At 32.6% G+C, this 16,643-nt stretch overlaps 1 protein-coding gene across 1 annotated transcript; it reads right to left on the reverse strand.

Moving 5' to 3' along the window:
• Window positions 1-2,658: 2,658 nt before the first annotated feature.
• Window positions 2,659-5,767, reverse strand: LOC127738498 (uncharacterized). Its single transcript, XM_052249785.1, has 3 exons — window positions 4,964-5,767; window positions 4,142-4,375; window positions 2,659-3,324 (listed from the first exon to the last, which is right to left on the reverse strand). Exons 1-3 carry the CDS (start codon window positions 5,273-5,275, stop codon window positions 2,788-2,790), a joined length of 1,083 nt encoding a protein of 360 aa, XP_052105745.1. The 5' UTR covers window positions 5,276-5,767; the 3' UTR covers window positions 2,659-2,787.
• Window positions 5,768-16,643: the final 10,876 nt, after the last annotated feature.

The following is a 16,643-nucleotide window of genomic DNA, read 5'->3' on the forward strand; positions in this document are numbered from 1 at the left end:
TAGTATTATATTATTGTAATAATAATTATTATTATTATCGACAAAATAAATAATTTATTATTATATTATTGTAATAATATTTATTATTATTATTGACAACCATACCACATATCCTTATTGTATATTGTATTGGTGTATAGAAAACTTAAAGGATATTAAACCCACTTAACACTGACCGCCAGTTGTTATTATTTGTTATTCTTGATCCTCACAAATGATGCCTGTATGAACTATAAAATAACAGGCCGATGTCTGGTCATTTCATGACCAAAATGGGTTAGTGTTTTTCTATAAATTTGCATATACGATTCATCTTATCATACTAAATTGCACTAGAGCTTATATGGCTTATTATTTGGCTATACTACTTAGGTCTCGATATTTTTTTGCTATCAAACGTTATGTATTTTCCACTTTCCCAACGTTTTGTCACGAGGTTACGATTATAGTTATTCTAGAAACACGTGTGGAACATTGGAAATCATATTTCTGCTACTGGGTGGGTTACCGTCAGCCTAGCTCATCCGCTTAAAAACAAGTATTAGGATCTGGTGTAATTCAAATGATCAGTTTCGTTTTGTAACTTACCAGTTTATTAAATAAATTGTCAAACCTGTATAAAAAGGTCAACTTCGGCATTAGAGAAAACTGAATTTATAATCTAGAGAGATGGTCTTTGCATTGAGGTTGAAATTGAAAGGGAATGCTACAGCTGGACATGAAGACAGTGACCTTACAAGAGAGGATTTCGCTGAATATACAATTGAGAATGGAAATGGGGAATGTGTCAAAGAGACAACGACCCGACCATAGAGCAGACAACAGCCGAAGGCCACCTAAAGGATTTGTATAGTGATTATACAAATTCTCACTTATCTTTATGGCAGGTTTGACATTGTTCTAAAAAATAAGACAACGGCTTATTTCTAAAAAAAAAGTTGATAGCGTATAATTTTGGCTGTTCTAATGAGGCCCTTTGTATTTTAATTCTTTCAAATATTTTGTGCTTGTGACTTAACTCGTCAGATGGATACAAATAGAAATACATCTAACACGGAGTGGACGTGGACGGGTACTTGTACATCCGAACATCAAAAAGACACTAAGTACAGATATTATTACTCGCAGTTACTGACAGCTAGTTCAAAGCCAATAACAACTAATAAAAAAAATCATGCATCTAAGATGTATGGTTTACCTTCAAATGATTTGAAATTAGTTAATTTTTACATGGATTAAGGAAAATATATTTATTATATTTCATTTTTTGTCTATTCATAAGCCATATGTTTTTCATCAGTTTGCTGCTTTATAGTTCAGCCACTGCCTTTTATTCAATATAACACACAAAGATTCGACACATGCTATATTAGTCAAACTTATTTTTTTTCTAGTCAAATCTGGAGAACACACATTAGTTAATAATATAACATATTCTGTTTTCGTTCACCGTGAACCTGAAGCATGCGGGGTCCTATTCCATACACAAAAAAGAAAAAGAAATAAAGTTAGATGTTCGCATAAGGCTAAGCAGATTAATTTTGTTTGCTTAGGTTTTCCATTCCTACATAAACTTTTTTTAAAACATTACTTTTTTTTAATTAATTTTAAAACAAATACCTCAAGTATCTTTTGCAGGCACGAAACACTAATATTTATTAACATAGAAGCGACAGAAATGAGGAACCTCGGGTACATAAGTAGTTGGGTTTGGAATGAACGAAGGAACATAGTTCAAATTGGATTATCTCCCTTATATCATATTTTTCTAGTCTCTTTAAAAATAACTTTTTGTTTGTTCAAAATTTTGAATTTGTTTCTTTTTGTGCTTTTTACTGTTCTGATGAGTGAAGGCCTTTCAAACTGATTTTTCCTGCGTGTTTTGTGTTGTAACACAATTGTCCCAGTTAAGAAGGGAGGATTGAGTGCTCACGAACTTGTATCACTCGGTCACATTATATATGAGCCGGACCTGAGCCAGGAATCTATAATCCAGTGGTTGACGTTGGTTAATGTATTTCTGTTTATTAACGTTTATTGCTGAAGAATAAATTAGGCCACTAAATTAAACTCTAAAATTTGATTTATACTAAAACGGGATTTTTGCCCTTTGTTAAATTCTCAAAATTGATTTACTTAAACGGAATTTTTGCCCTTTGTTAAACTCTCAAAATTGATTTACTAATAAAAACGAGATTCAGAACCTCAAACTCTATAGAAAACATAACGTATTGTCTGCAATCGTTATAAGTATCAACATTTCGTGTGTATGCCCGACTAGACGCCATCAAATTAACTATCGAGATGACGCACGAAAACTGTCGATGGACATATGACCCCGTTATAATCAACAATATAAAAAGACAGGTTAACGTAAGATACACATGGACAGGTATAAGCACCTGTAACAGTATAAGGTCAGTTTTCTTAGTTCTGTTTGATACCCTGTATAAGACTGATTTCTATGTGGTCAAATCAATCAACAAAACAACAGTCTTTCTTCTGCTGCCTTCCCTAGTTTCACTTTTTCAGCTGACATTCGTTTCAATCACTTCATATGCCAGGCACATGCGCAAACTTACCAACAAAAAAAGGGGGTTAACTTGATGAAAGATCGCATGAATGCGGATACGCAAATTCCAATAAAAACAGGACAACTCAAATCTAGTTTTTATTAAAAATGTTATCATTATGAGAAACATGCAAATTATAAAATAAAGAAGAACACAATATTAATATTCACATTCATATTAACAAAGAAATAATCCCGGTATGTCACTAGTGTAATTAGCACAAAGATTTCTCGTACCATCCAACATTGTTTTGGTTGTCTATCTTGTTTTTCTGAAAACTGTAAATTTTCAAACTCTCCTCAACTGGTAACATGTCTTTTGATTCATCAACATAGATTTCGAAAGTAACGTTCCTATTCCCGCGGTTTAACAGAGAAATCATGTGGATAAATAAATGTTCATCAACGCATTCGTTCATATTTCCATTGAAACTGAGATTGTAATGCAATCCTTCTGTTGTGTATGAATACGTCCCGAATGACAGCAGCACCGATGGAGAACTTGACATATTTGAACCAACAACAAGAGTTCTTTTGTCAATAACCAAGTCAACGTTTGAAACTACCGGCTTATAAAGAATGTCTGATTTGAGAAGTCGTTCATCTTTGAAAAGATGCCGATACGATTCGGGAAAACTGACGACTTTCTTCACGTCATGCCCAAATAAGCGTTTTGATGATTTCAACTGAATACTGTGCTTTTTCAGTTTTTCATGTAGGTCCGTTATCTTTGTGTGGAAAGTTTCTTTCGTCTGAAAAAAAGTGTCAAAAGTAAACTTGTAACCATGCCGAATCGTTCTTACAATTGTTTAAAGAACATGTATAAAAATAGATCAAATGAAGGAAATATCTACATCCTTAGGATTATGACATCAATTTGTTTTTTGAAATTTAGTTATTAAGATGCAAAGTTGACCAGAAAGGAGTACTTATTGACCTTACTTTCAATTAATTTTGTTTTGACATCTGTTTTTCTATGCAACTATTTTAAGAAAACATCTCCCAAATAACGAAACGCACATTAACTAGAAAGTTATAAATGTCAAGGCTTGCAATGGGAGCAAGTATTACATTAGAACAGGTGAATTGGTAAACAAGTTGGTTTATGTCACCATAATCATTTTTTTTTTATAACCATGACCTACATGTACCATTAGTAATAAATAAAACATTATACAATCGCGTTAGAGATTAGGGTAATGTCATTATATTTTAGACAAGATTTGGTATACATTTTTCTCTCTAGATATAGTGTATTTCATTGAACCTAATATGTAATATTCTATATGACTCCTATCAGATGCGGATCCAGGATTCTGAAAGGTGGGGGGGGGGGGGGGGGGGGGGGGGCTGTCAACACTTGCCTGTCAACACTGAGTTTGTGAGTTCGAACCAAGCACGTGACAGGTGCTTTCGACTCCAAATCTTAATTGACTATAATTATTGTCAGTTTCCCTGTCCAGGGGGTCGTTGGTCATCTCCGGCTTCCTCCACCATTAAAACTGACCACCATGATATAGCCAATAGTGCTGAAAGTGGCGTTTAACACCAACAATCAATCAATCTTACCTTTACTGTTACTAAGTTCCATTCTTTATCTGAACATTCTTCTAGTACATATGTGCCAGTCATTTCAGGGTGAGGGGTCATTGAAGCAGTTTTTATCGTAGGATCTTGTGTCTGTTTAATGTGCTCGTATACAGCTTTCTTTATTTTCTTATTATCGCTATCTTGTTTGACTCGCAGCTTATCCAGCACCAATGTTGAGCCATCGTCGATAAGGTGTGTTAGCAGAAATCCTACCTGAAAATTAATGTATGGATAAAGTCTATATGTTAACATTGTGAATCTATATATACTACTACACGTAGGGATTTGTATGTATGAGACATGGTTCCCCTTATAAATACAATTTGCCATATCTATGTTCTTTTTTTACAATATGTTCTTTGTCATCTTCGTTTATTAAATTAAGAATATATATTTTTTTAAATTGTTGATAAAATGTAGACAATATTGTAAAGAAAAATATACATATGCCGGATGGAAACTTCAGAACATAAGGCATTTGAGTGTATAAAGTTCTTCAATTTTCTGAAACATGAGGCTTTGTTTAAGAGAGAGGCGAAAGATACAAGGGACTTTCAAACTTATAAGTCGAAAATAAACTGACAACGCCATTGCTAAAAACGAAAAAGTCCAACAGACAAACAACAGTATACAAAAAACAACATAGAAAACTAAAGACAGAGCAACACAAACACCACCAAAAACTGGGGTGATCTTAGGTGCTCTGGAAGGGTAAGCAGATCGTGCTCAAAATGTGGCACTCGTTTAAATAGTTCTTATAAATAAAATAAAACATTTTTGTTTTGAGAAAAACATACTTACATCTTTTCCATCTACATTTGCCACATATCCTGTATTCGTTTTGCGACTAATGAAAGAACAGTATCTATCTACCAGGTGGTCAGTTGTATTGTTCTGATGTGGAATGGCTATAACAGTATTATAATCAGACAAAGTCGCCTCCCGGATATTTACGGTACTATCACTGTCTCCGTAAAGTCCCTGGCTTAAGTCGACTTTATAATTCGTGGATTCCAAAGCCAAATTATTTGTTATTCCAAAATGAAATATTCTGTTTGATATTAATCCTCCTAAATAATTTGATGTCCATCGTGAAAGCGAAGTTCTGAACATGGTCAAATGTTCAAGGTCTGTTGTAAACTGATAAGTCTATAGACGTTGACATACAAATACACAGAATGATCTTTGGTGTTTACAAAATAAAAGTTTTTTCACCTAGATGTCGTGAACTATTGTCATAATTAATTCACTGAAAGATAATTGACTAATCTCTTTAAAAATTTAATCCTTTAGATGAACAGATAATCTCGAAAGCGGATATATATACATGTATATATATAAACAAGTCTAAATTGAAAACATATATTATATATATATGTCAATATCCGAGAGTAAAAATGTATGATGAGTTACCTCTGAACAATCGAAAAATATAAACAAACAAATTGCGTACAATTGTTGACAAACAACAATAGAATTGTAGATGCAATTAATTTGCAAGTCTTTCACTAAAAGTTCAACCACCGTACGTATCATGTACTGAAAGTATATTACAAACAGATGAAATGAGTAATATGACCTAGCTGGGTAGATATACGAAGAAACAATGTACTTATCACAAAGGTAAACAGTATATTTTTAACTCTGAGAGGATAAACTTTGTCAACTATTTTTACTTATCAAGAATATTCACCATTGGGGTCGAAGTCCAAGGCCGTATATTATGTTTACTAACTTGTTACATCTAACTGTTACGAAAATCCTTTAATAACGTAATGCTTTTACATTTCTATTGAACGTAGCCTGGTACTGATGGTTACATAAATTTACATTTAATGCGGAAAATAAACGTTGTGAAAATTGGTAGTTATTTTGGGTCTTTAAAGGGATCAACCAAAACCGTCCGATGCGGGATATACCTTCTAGCGGAAAAAGGGTGAGGGTGTAAGAAAAGGTTTGGTCCAACTCGTTACCCATTTTTAGATCTTTTTTTTCTTCAAAATACGGTTACCAGGTAAAGAGATGCAAATTAATTCTTTCAACAGCTCAATCTTATCTTTTCGTCGATTTTATTGCTATGAAATATATTTATATGCATCTTCAAGATTCAAAAATATTGGTACCTTCCAAAATTAGCAGTTTCGTGACTATTTTTCTTTAATAAAAAAATGAACATTCAATTTATAACGCAATACTATAATTCGTGTATTATAAACAGACAATAAATACTAGATTATTGAAAAGCTGCATTCACTTTTAATGACCATACAAACAAATGTCACCAACAATCCAATTAATACCAATTTAGACCTTTTACCTTCTTTAATAAAGAGTCCAATTTCATTTGTATATTTTCAACTACAGAGTAGGATACCCAACCGAAAGACCGCCTCGGTGGTCACGTGGTAGATTGTTAACCTCGAGTGCGTGGTCGTGGGTTCGGACCCCGGCCGGGTCAAACCAAAGACTTTAAAGTTTGTATTTTGCTGCTTCTCCGCCAAGCACGCGGCATTAAGGTCCTTAGTAGTAAGAGCAGACTGGTCGGCTCGGAGTTAGAATAATGTATCCGGGTAAGTTGATATGTCTTCATGCGGACTGTTACCTTGTGAACTAGCACGTTAAAAATCCGGTTCAGCTTGTCGGACTAGTACAAAGCAGGGTTAATATTCATATTACAATTCAATTCAATTCAATGTTTTATTAAAGTCTCATCTCTCAACAAGTACAATCAATATTTATACATTGTAAAACCATACTGAATAAAATGAGAGCCATTCTATACAGAATTATAAGAGACTATTAAAATGCATAGATATAATACACTAAACAATATGAAATAAAATACTATTTACAATATATAAAATTTCTACGCCTTTTTAAAATCAAATAACAGGTTTTGGCACACACACGTATCATATTTACATCTGAGAATAAAAACACTAACTTTTGGTTATCATCTAAAGCATTAAAATTTTCATTAACAGCAACATTATATAAACGGTTTCTAAAATCGGCATAAAGAGGACATCTTAATAAAACATGCGCTTCATCTTCAATAAAACCGTCACATATATGGCACACTCTGTTTTCTAAAACAATATTTTCATATCTCCCTGTTTCAATCCTTAGGGGAGCAACACCACATCTAAATTTGGCGGAAGCACTTCTTTGACTGAAGGGTAAAGCTATTTTGCAGTATTCCTCTGGTTCAAAATTTTCTTTAAACAATCTGTACGTTCGTAGCTTATTGCCACCTCTACCCGATATAAATTTATCAGAATGTCAAACAGAATGCCAAATGATCGACATGTTTATCGTGTAATTTTGACATAAAAAGTTTTACAACATAGTTAGTGTCCATATTTTCAAGACACGATAAATGACTAAAATTTAGTTCACAGAAGGCTTTCCTTACTAAAAAGTTCCAGTTTTTAATACACTTATGCTTAATACTCATACTATCAGCCCATTTATGAACTTTTGCATTAACCGATTTGAGCTCATGTTATTTAATCTACACAACAAACGAATAATACTTTTCCACTGCTTATCAAAAATAGGTGTTATACCTAAGTCTCCAGTAACTGCAGCATTTGGTGCATATTTTCCTACTCCAAGAAAAAATCTACATGCCCAATTATGTATGGAATTTATACAAGAATATGTTTTTACACCCCATATACCTGCTCCATATTCTATTATAGGACACACCAAACTTTCATAATTTTACAAATACATCGAAACAAACACCACCTAAAGGTTTACACTTGGCTATTACCAACCCTAAAACTCTATTTGCTGAAGATGCAACGGCTTTTGCAGTGATATTATAGTCGAAATGCTCGTTTAAAACGAGACCAAGATAAGTATAATTACTTGAAAACTTATAAGTAAGACCATTACAAATTAAAAATTACATCAGATCTAGGTATAGATAGCGGTCTAAAATGTACAACGTTACTCTTGTTTGCATTAATTGTCATACAATTGTCTTCACACCATGTAGATAAAGCATTTAACAGAAGTTGTAGCTCTTTTTCATCGTTTGAAATACTAACAACGTCATTGGCATATAATAAAATACACAGTTTTTCATCACCTATTTCTATCCCGTAGTCAACAGTGTATATAAAGTGCGAATCCAGTTAGTTCATTTTCACTGTTGTATGCGAGTATGTCCATTGTAGAATAAAGGATGATGGGAAAAACTGCGTTTGTTTACTTTTTGAAAATACAAAATAATTGATTTGAATATATGTTTTAACAGAATTTCAATAGAATATAAATTTTTAATTTATAATAACAGGATTAAAGTCCAAAAAAGTGTAATTTAAGCAGCAGAATCCATAATATCAATTTCTGAACGCGATTCATTTTAACTATAGATGCGATGAATTATCACTGTAAGTGCAATCATTTCTGATGTGGAATTTTTGGAGGTGCGATGAATTTTCATTGTCGTTTTATATGATAATTCGACACGCAACAACTGAAAATAGTTTTTAAATGACTTTGATATTGGTGATATTTACAATTTAAAATGCAAGCTAGTCGTAGATGCTTACTTGAATATACACTGGTATAATCACGTTCATATAATGCATATTCAAAAATTGTTGGTGTGTTTGTTATTAGCTTGTCATGGATCCTAAAATATACTGGAGCAGAAAATCCATGAATATAACGTATTTCTACGATAAAAAGTTTAAGAACTCGCTTAAAAAAAGCTTTGAAAATTTGTCACGCCGTGTCATACATATTTCTACCATATTGAAATCTACAACGAACGGTACTAAAGAAAGTAAACAAAATACAAAGAGAATGAATCGTACAGTGCCAAAATTCTGAGGTCAGTTTTTCAAGTAATTGTCTTCAAATAAAATTAAAACAATGGGTTTTTCATTCGTATTATTTATTTTTAACAACAACAAAGCACAAAATTACACGGTCGCATTCAGTGTAAGAGCCAACCAAGTATGCTCTTTTGTAGTTTAATCAAGTTTGAGTTACACATAGTGTTTGTTTCGCGATCTTTACAAGTAGTTCACAGACCTGTGTATTCAAGATAGTCCCATGGTGTTCATGTAATATAAATGATATACAATGCTGCTGTTTTCATAAACATGGAATACTTAACTGAACAGTACATCAATTAGTCTTTGGTGAAAATGTAAGAACGATCTATCTACCAACATCGCTTCGCGAGGTAGCGATTAACGTCCGGAATCAACGGTACGGCGGTTATACCACGTGGTATAACACCATATAAACATGTAACAAAAAACTGTTTTCAATATTTCTTTGTATTCTTACTTTGCGTATTTGCTTATTTGTAACACCGACTTATAAGAAATTCAAACACATTTAAGGTGACTCGACTGTTGCTCGAACTTCCTTTACTGTATACACAATGGCATGATAAATATCAATTATCCAGTCATCCAAGCGTCAACTGTTTGTGCAAATTGAAAACGTTTCCACTCATTCAATCGTGAAATGAAGATCGTTTTGTGTTTGCTCAATCTTAATTACAATGATAAGGGCAACATTTACACAATCAAAGCAAGCAAGCCAACCACACCTTTAAACTACACGCATTATGAAAATAGCTATTATGACGTTTTAATTTATTAGTATGCGATGTACATTTAGACCGAAACAGAAACTTTGCTTTTTCGGTGACGTGGATTGGCTTAACTGTCCAAGATATATGTATTTAATGATGGCGTGTCATAGGAAAGGATAAATTTTATCCTACATATAGATCTGGATCTGGACAAATTATTAGAGAAAATAAAATTTAATATGTTAGCAATAAATACCATTTTTAAGGAATTTATTGATATATTATCTCAGACTTTCACTCACTAAGTTTCCATATATAAGCAATCCTTCTGACTTCATAAATTTTGTTAGAGAGTCGGCTTAATCAAGACTTTATATAACGAAAATTAATTAATTTCCTTCTGTGAAAATGCATCGCATGTACAATAGAAATGAATCGCCCTACAGTGAAAATGAAAGTCTAGTATCATTATTCGACAGTAAACATGAATCGCATAATTAAAACAGCATAGTGGAATTTGATTCAATATCAACAAGCTAAATAACAAAACCTGTTTTAAGTTAAACAACATTAATAATATTGATAAAAGGTACATTTTTCTGCAAATGAAACTTAACTGCTACTTTTAAATCTCTTGCACGCTCTGTTCGTGAACTATTCTTAATATTTATCTATTTGTGTATCAATTTTGCACCTGGATGGCTGTACGCGCGATGAAAACCCGTCCGCATTTCATACCTATATCATGAATTTTAAAAACAGTACACAATATATATTATTTCTTATTTTTTTTCAAAAATCACGAATTTGTCGTCTGTTTATTTATCATTCTACATCAGAAATTCATCACGGATGCAGTAAAAATGACATTTCAGGATTCGCACATTACATTCACTGGTCAAAGGACTTAAGAAATGTAACTAAATCATTAATATACAAGTTGAACAAAATGGGTGACAAGGGACATCCTTGTTTTAAGCCACAGTTTACATCAAACCAGTCTGTGGAATGACCGTTTATTCGGAACATAAAACATTTGTATAAATTGACTTAATAGTACTGTAGAACAAAAAGTCTGCGCAACACCAATTTTATTTAGTTTATACCATAAAATATCCCTTTGTATAGTGTTGTAAGCCCTTTTAAAATCAATAAAGGCGCAAAAGGTTGATTTACGAAGTTTTTTTCTAATATCAATCAAATTAGTAAGACTAGATAATTGGTCAATTGTACTACGTTGTTGCCGGAAACCATTACAGCCAGTAAATTGTTATCATCTACCCCCTGAGCTAATGTATCGTTCAGTATATTACAGTACAAATTGTAAGACACTGCTGCCAGGGCGATCCCTCTATAACAAAGGGGGTCTCTCGCGTCTGACATGTTAGATTTAGGAATAGGATTTATAATAATTCTATTCCATAGATCGGGAACATTACCATATCTAAAACAAATATCAAATAAATGGTAAAGAAAAAGAGCTGAACTCTGGTTCAGAAAACCTCCCCCGGTAGGTTATCAATGCCAGCAGATTAACCCCTTTTTTTCTTTTCAATAGCATGTACTGTTTCCTGCAACGAAATGGGTTCCGTCAACAAAAAATCATTAAAAGTACTCGCTTCATTAATACTGGTACAAGAATTAAAAACCCTAAACGAACTGTTCTGCAGGTTAAGCAATTCTGAATATTCATATTTCCATTTACCAAGAACATCTGTTAATTCAGAACTTACATTACCATCATCGTCGATTACTTCCATAGGAATTACACGTTTACGACTTTCTGCAATACCTATTTTACCAATCTTTTTCCAAAACATATGCTATTTTTGCTAGATTCAAAGAGTAATTGCTCCTGCATATCATACCAATACTTTCTCTTACTTTTTTTAACCTCACTATCAAAATGTTTCCTCTTTTGTACATATATAGCTTTAAGCTGTTTTTGGTGCATGTTATTGCATTTATTCCATGCTTTTTCAGCATTACACATCTCATACCATAATTTACTCAAAGTTTCATTCCACCAGGGTTTCTTATTCCGATATTTTTTATTAGATTGATTACCGCCAACAAAAATAGTCTTACTTGGTATTTTATCAAACATCTCTGATTCAACAGTTTTACACAAACATCATTATACCATTTACACAATTTTGTTGATGTGCAACAGTCTTTAGGTTTTCTATAAATGAACATATCTTTTGATATATGTTATTGGAATTCATAAAATTTGCAGGAATTTTCTTAAAATCAAATTTCTTAAACTGCGTAGAATGTCTTATCTTTTTCATTTGTTGGTTGTACATTAGACATAAAAGCATATAAATCTATACTCCATTTAATTAGTGAATGATCAGGTATTAGTTTTAAATCTACCCCGTTCACGCCGAAGCCTGCAGACGTGACCATATCATTTGCTCGTATAACACAAAAATCTTTAAACAGGTTTAAATTATCTTAAGGTACAATGCAATAATCAACCACTAAACAGCCTTTTGTTGATATACATGTATACTCATAGTTTACAAAGTTTCTACCATTGAGTATACAACAATTAACACTAATAAGGAAATCAATAAATGCATTACAGTATGAATTACACTTAAAATCAACGACATCTCTTTGACATAAATTGTCAACACCCTCAATATAATCACTTTCATTACCACATCTACTGTTAAAATCTCCGCAAATGAAAAACGGCCCTTTATTTTGATGTTCATAAACTTATGTAATTAAAGTGTCAAAGAAAGAATCTTTATCGATTTGACGTGTTGAATTTTCTGGAGGTAAATAACACATGCAAACATTAAATTCAAATTCAGATGATTTTTCAATAAAGTTTATCCACAAAATACCTTCAAATGATTCGTCTTATATAGTAATATACATTTATTTCCCGTGCCGGAGGGAGATATGAAGATTTGTTCACCCAAGAATATTCATATTTCACGAGGGCTCTGCCCGAGGGAAATATGATTTTTCGAGGTTGAGCAAATCTTCATATCTCCCGAGGCAAAGGGAAATGAATGTTTTATTCCAGTGCCTATGCTTTGTTTACTATCAATACATTAAATATTATTTTGCATACGTTTTTTTTTCTTATCCGCTTGTTTTTTATAAGTCAAACTAAACACGACATACCCATTGATAAACAGTAAGGGTCAAAATTTAATTATAAGTCTTTTTGTTTTATCGTCTGAAATAAATTTGAACATGATGAAGATTTTTGCTATCGCTATTTTAAGAAGAATAAGAAGTTCAAAACGTTATGTACATTAACCGCGCGTAACGTCGCACGAAGTAATCCCGACATTTCAGAGGGGAATATGAACCTCAGAATGGAATATGAAGATTTGTTCAATGACACGTGGGATAGTCTCAACCAATCAAATATTGATTAAACTATCAATATGTTTAGACAGTGGAATAATATGAAATAAGTCATATAAATACATTTTTATAAAAGGTAAATTTTTAATTAATTAAAAATGCTTAATTCCATCTCGGATACTTTCGACATAACTCGTTACCTGTTTGTATGCATAATTTATTGTTCGTATTTTAATCTCCTCTGATTGGTTGATAGAAATATCTGTTCACTTCTGGCAAATTTCATATTCCCTTGTCATTTGAATTAGTTACTGGTCAATTCAACACGTTTGATGATCTAGCGGGCTGTGACGTACAAGAAAAAGCTTTTGACGCTTATGCTATTTTGGGTGAAGTATTGGACAACTGTGGTTTGGAGGAGTCTGTAGAAAAGGCCGCTCTTCCTTCTACTTCTATGGTTTTTCTTGGTATACTCTTTGATACAGTAAGTTGTACTCTATCTATTACTAAGGATAGGTTAGAGGAAATACTTGGTTTGGTTAAAAGTTGGTTGCAAAAGGATAAATGTTCTTTAAGAGATTTACAATCTTTGCTCGGTAAACTTCATTTTGTGAGTTCATGTGTTCGCCCAAGGCGACTTTTTATTTCGAGGTTGTTGGTTAGGTTGCGGACTTTCGGTGATCAAAACATTACAAAACGTGTACCCAAGTATATTAAGTTGGATTTAGTTTGGTGGAGTAAGTTTCTAAATATATACAATGGGGTTTCTATGATGTTTCTTATTGACTGGTCTAGTCCAGATTGTGTGCTTTCTTGTGATTCAACCTTGGTTGGTTGTGGAGGTATTTGTAATGGGAGGTATTTTCATACTGTCTTTCCGGCATTTATTCGCAGGAAACAGTTGCATATTAATGCTCTGGAACTTCTTTGTTTTATGGTGTGTCTGAAAGTATGGGCGAGTGTACTCAAGGGTTCTAAGATTGTTATTTATTGTGATAATTCCTCATCTGTCACTGTACTAAATTCTGGTGCTTGCAGAAATACTTTCATGCAATCTTGTCTCAGAGAAATCTGTTTTCTGACAGCTAGTCATGAGTTTCAAGTCAAAGGACGGCATTTGAGTGGTGAAGCAAACAGAGTTGCTGACATGCTTTCAAGGTGGGTTATGAATCCCGTATTAGCACTGAGTTTTTAAAGCAGGCTCGTGTCAATTCTTGGACAGAAATTGAATTTAATGATGATCTCTTTCATTTTAATTCACCATGGTGTTTTTTTTTTCATTGTTTATTGTAGATACTCAACTACATAAGTTACAGAAAGACACAGAGTTGTGTAAGAAATCTGCCTTTGCAGAAGGAACTTACAAGAATTTGAAAGTGCAATTTGTTTCTTTTTTTTTTTATTTTGCACATATTTCAATATGTCACCTTTACCTACTTCTGTAAATACTCTTTGTCTTTATTGAAATTTTTTAAGTAGAAGTTTTAAGAGTGTAGCTTCTATTCAGAATTATATTAGTGGTGTCAAGACTTTACATTTGCTATTAGGATTTGAGTTTGCAACGGAAGATTGGTTTTCCATAAAATTATTGTTTAGAGGTTTGTCTCGTCAAAATCCTCATATGCCTCACAGAGCTTTGCCTATTACTCCACATATTGTTTTGAAAATGTATGAATTTTTTGATATGTCTAATCCATCTGATGTAACTTTCTGGTGCTGTTTTTTGTTTGCCTTTTTTCTCATGGTTAGAAAGTCTAATCTAGTTCCAACTTCGGCAAAGAATTTTGATCCACGCAAGCAATTATGCAGAAATAACGTCATTGTTTATAGTGATTACTTGTTGGTTAAAATGGAATGGTCAAAAACCATTCAATATGGTAATAGGAAACTTGAGTTACCATTGGTTAAGATAAAGGATTCCCCGCTTTGTCCGTATAATGCTTCCAATCGTATGTGCACTCTAGTACCAGCCAATGCTGATGAACCCGCCTTTTTAATTCCACAAACTAAAGGCAATAAAATTTTATGTTATTCATTTTTTCAGAAAAAACTCAGAGACATTTTAGAAATGTGTGGGTTAGATTCTTCTAAATTTTCCTCTCATTCTTTTCGCAGAGGAGGAGCTACATGGACTTTTCACAGTAAAGTTCCTTCTGAGTTAATACAATTTCACGGGGATTGGCGTAGTGATGCTTATAAAGTTTATTTAGAATTTGATTTACATGACAAATTGTCTATATCACGAGCTATGGCTGAGGAAATTCCTATTTAATTTTTTTTTTGTTATTTTTTTGTAGACAATGTGTCAAAAAATAAGGTTTTGTTGTTGTCAGATTCTACTTGCAAATACGTAAATAACATTAACTGGCTGGAATGCAATGCTATATCTGGTGCTAATATATACACACTTCATCAATTTGTGAAAGACAATAAAGCACTGTTGAGAAGATACACACATTTGTTATTGCATGTAGGCACAAACGATGTTGGGAATGGTTTATCCAGTAAATTGATTATTCAATATTACAATAATTTAATTGATTTTATTTGCAACACTTTACCGTCTTTAAAGATAATAGTTTCAGCAATTTTGCCAAGACCCATAGATTTTGATGACACAAAACAAACTGTTATAGATTGTAATAAAGCATTAGCGAAGTTAACGTTGAAGAGAAATATTTTATTTGTTAAAACTTACAAGCAATTTGTTCAGCAACCAGGATCTATTTATAAAAGAAAATGTTTTTGTAAAGATAGATTACATTCAAGTTATTTTGGCGTTTCTGTTATACGAAACTTTTTTATAGGTGTAGTTAATCATTTGAAATTAGAATATTGTATTTACATGTACTTTTTTGGTCAAGATACTTTGTGGTTTTTAACTTTATTTTTCAGAAGATTATGGTCAAGAAAGCTGGGCTAGACCATTACTTCTACATCTGGTTTACCTGTGAACCTCTATTAGTTTGCAGGATTCCAGTATTTGTTGTTTGTATTATCAGGTATGTTTATATTATAATGTAGTTTTTATTTAACACTGGACACTTTATAGTGGCCGTTGGTTTGGTGCATTTATATATTTTGGAAGTTAATTATTATAATTAATATGGACTTTAAATGAAAAATTATTTATGACATATGTATGATTGTAAATGTTTATTTATGCCAAAATATGATTATCATTACTTATGTGTTGAGTTTTGTTTTACTTACATCGAAATGGGAGTGGAGGGAATTATACCTACACCACCAGATCCAATTTTTGCATTTCTATGTAATGCTTTTCTATTTTGACCTTTCCATTTATTTATCCTGCAATCGACCTATCTACTATATATATACAGGTGTACAGATAACACAAGGCGATAAACGTATACTAGACGTTTATAGTCTCCTGGTATCCTGCTTCTGTTGCGAGCGTACGGTTACGTTCAAATTACTGTTTTCACAGTTCAATTTGGGGTCCTCATTGCAGTCCGCGTTTAAATCATGTCGATTTCATTCAAAAACAAATTCAACGATTGGGATGGGGAAAAAATGTACAAAATTAATTGCAGGATAAAGACAATAACTGTTTAG

This window comes from Mytilus californianus, unplaced genomic scaffold (assembly GCF_021869535.1).
Source record: "Mytilus californianus isolate M0D057914Y unplaced genomic scaffold, xbMytCali1.0.p SCAF_4, whole genome shotgun sequence".
In the NCBI taxonomy this organism is placed as follows: domain Eukaryota; kingdom Metazoa; phylum Mollusca; class Bivalvia; order Mytilida; family Mytilidae; genus Mytilus; species Mytilus californianus.

Bases quoted from the DNA above. Each gene is read 5' to 3' on its own strand.
- LOC127738498 (XM_052249785.1), bottom strand. From the start codon at position 5,275: ATGTTCAGAACTTCGCTTTCACGATGGACATCAAATTATTTAGGAGGA. The intron at 4,376-4,963 runs GTAAGTATGTTT...ATTAATTTTCAG, and splicing joins CAAATGTAGATGGAAAAGAT to GTAGGATTTCTGCTAACACA. The intron at 3,325-4,141 runs GTAAGATTGATT...ACTTTTTTTCAG, and splicing joins GGAACTTAGTAACAGTAAAG to ACGAAAGAAACTTTCCACAC.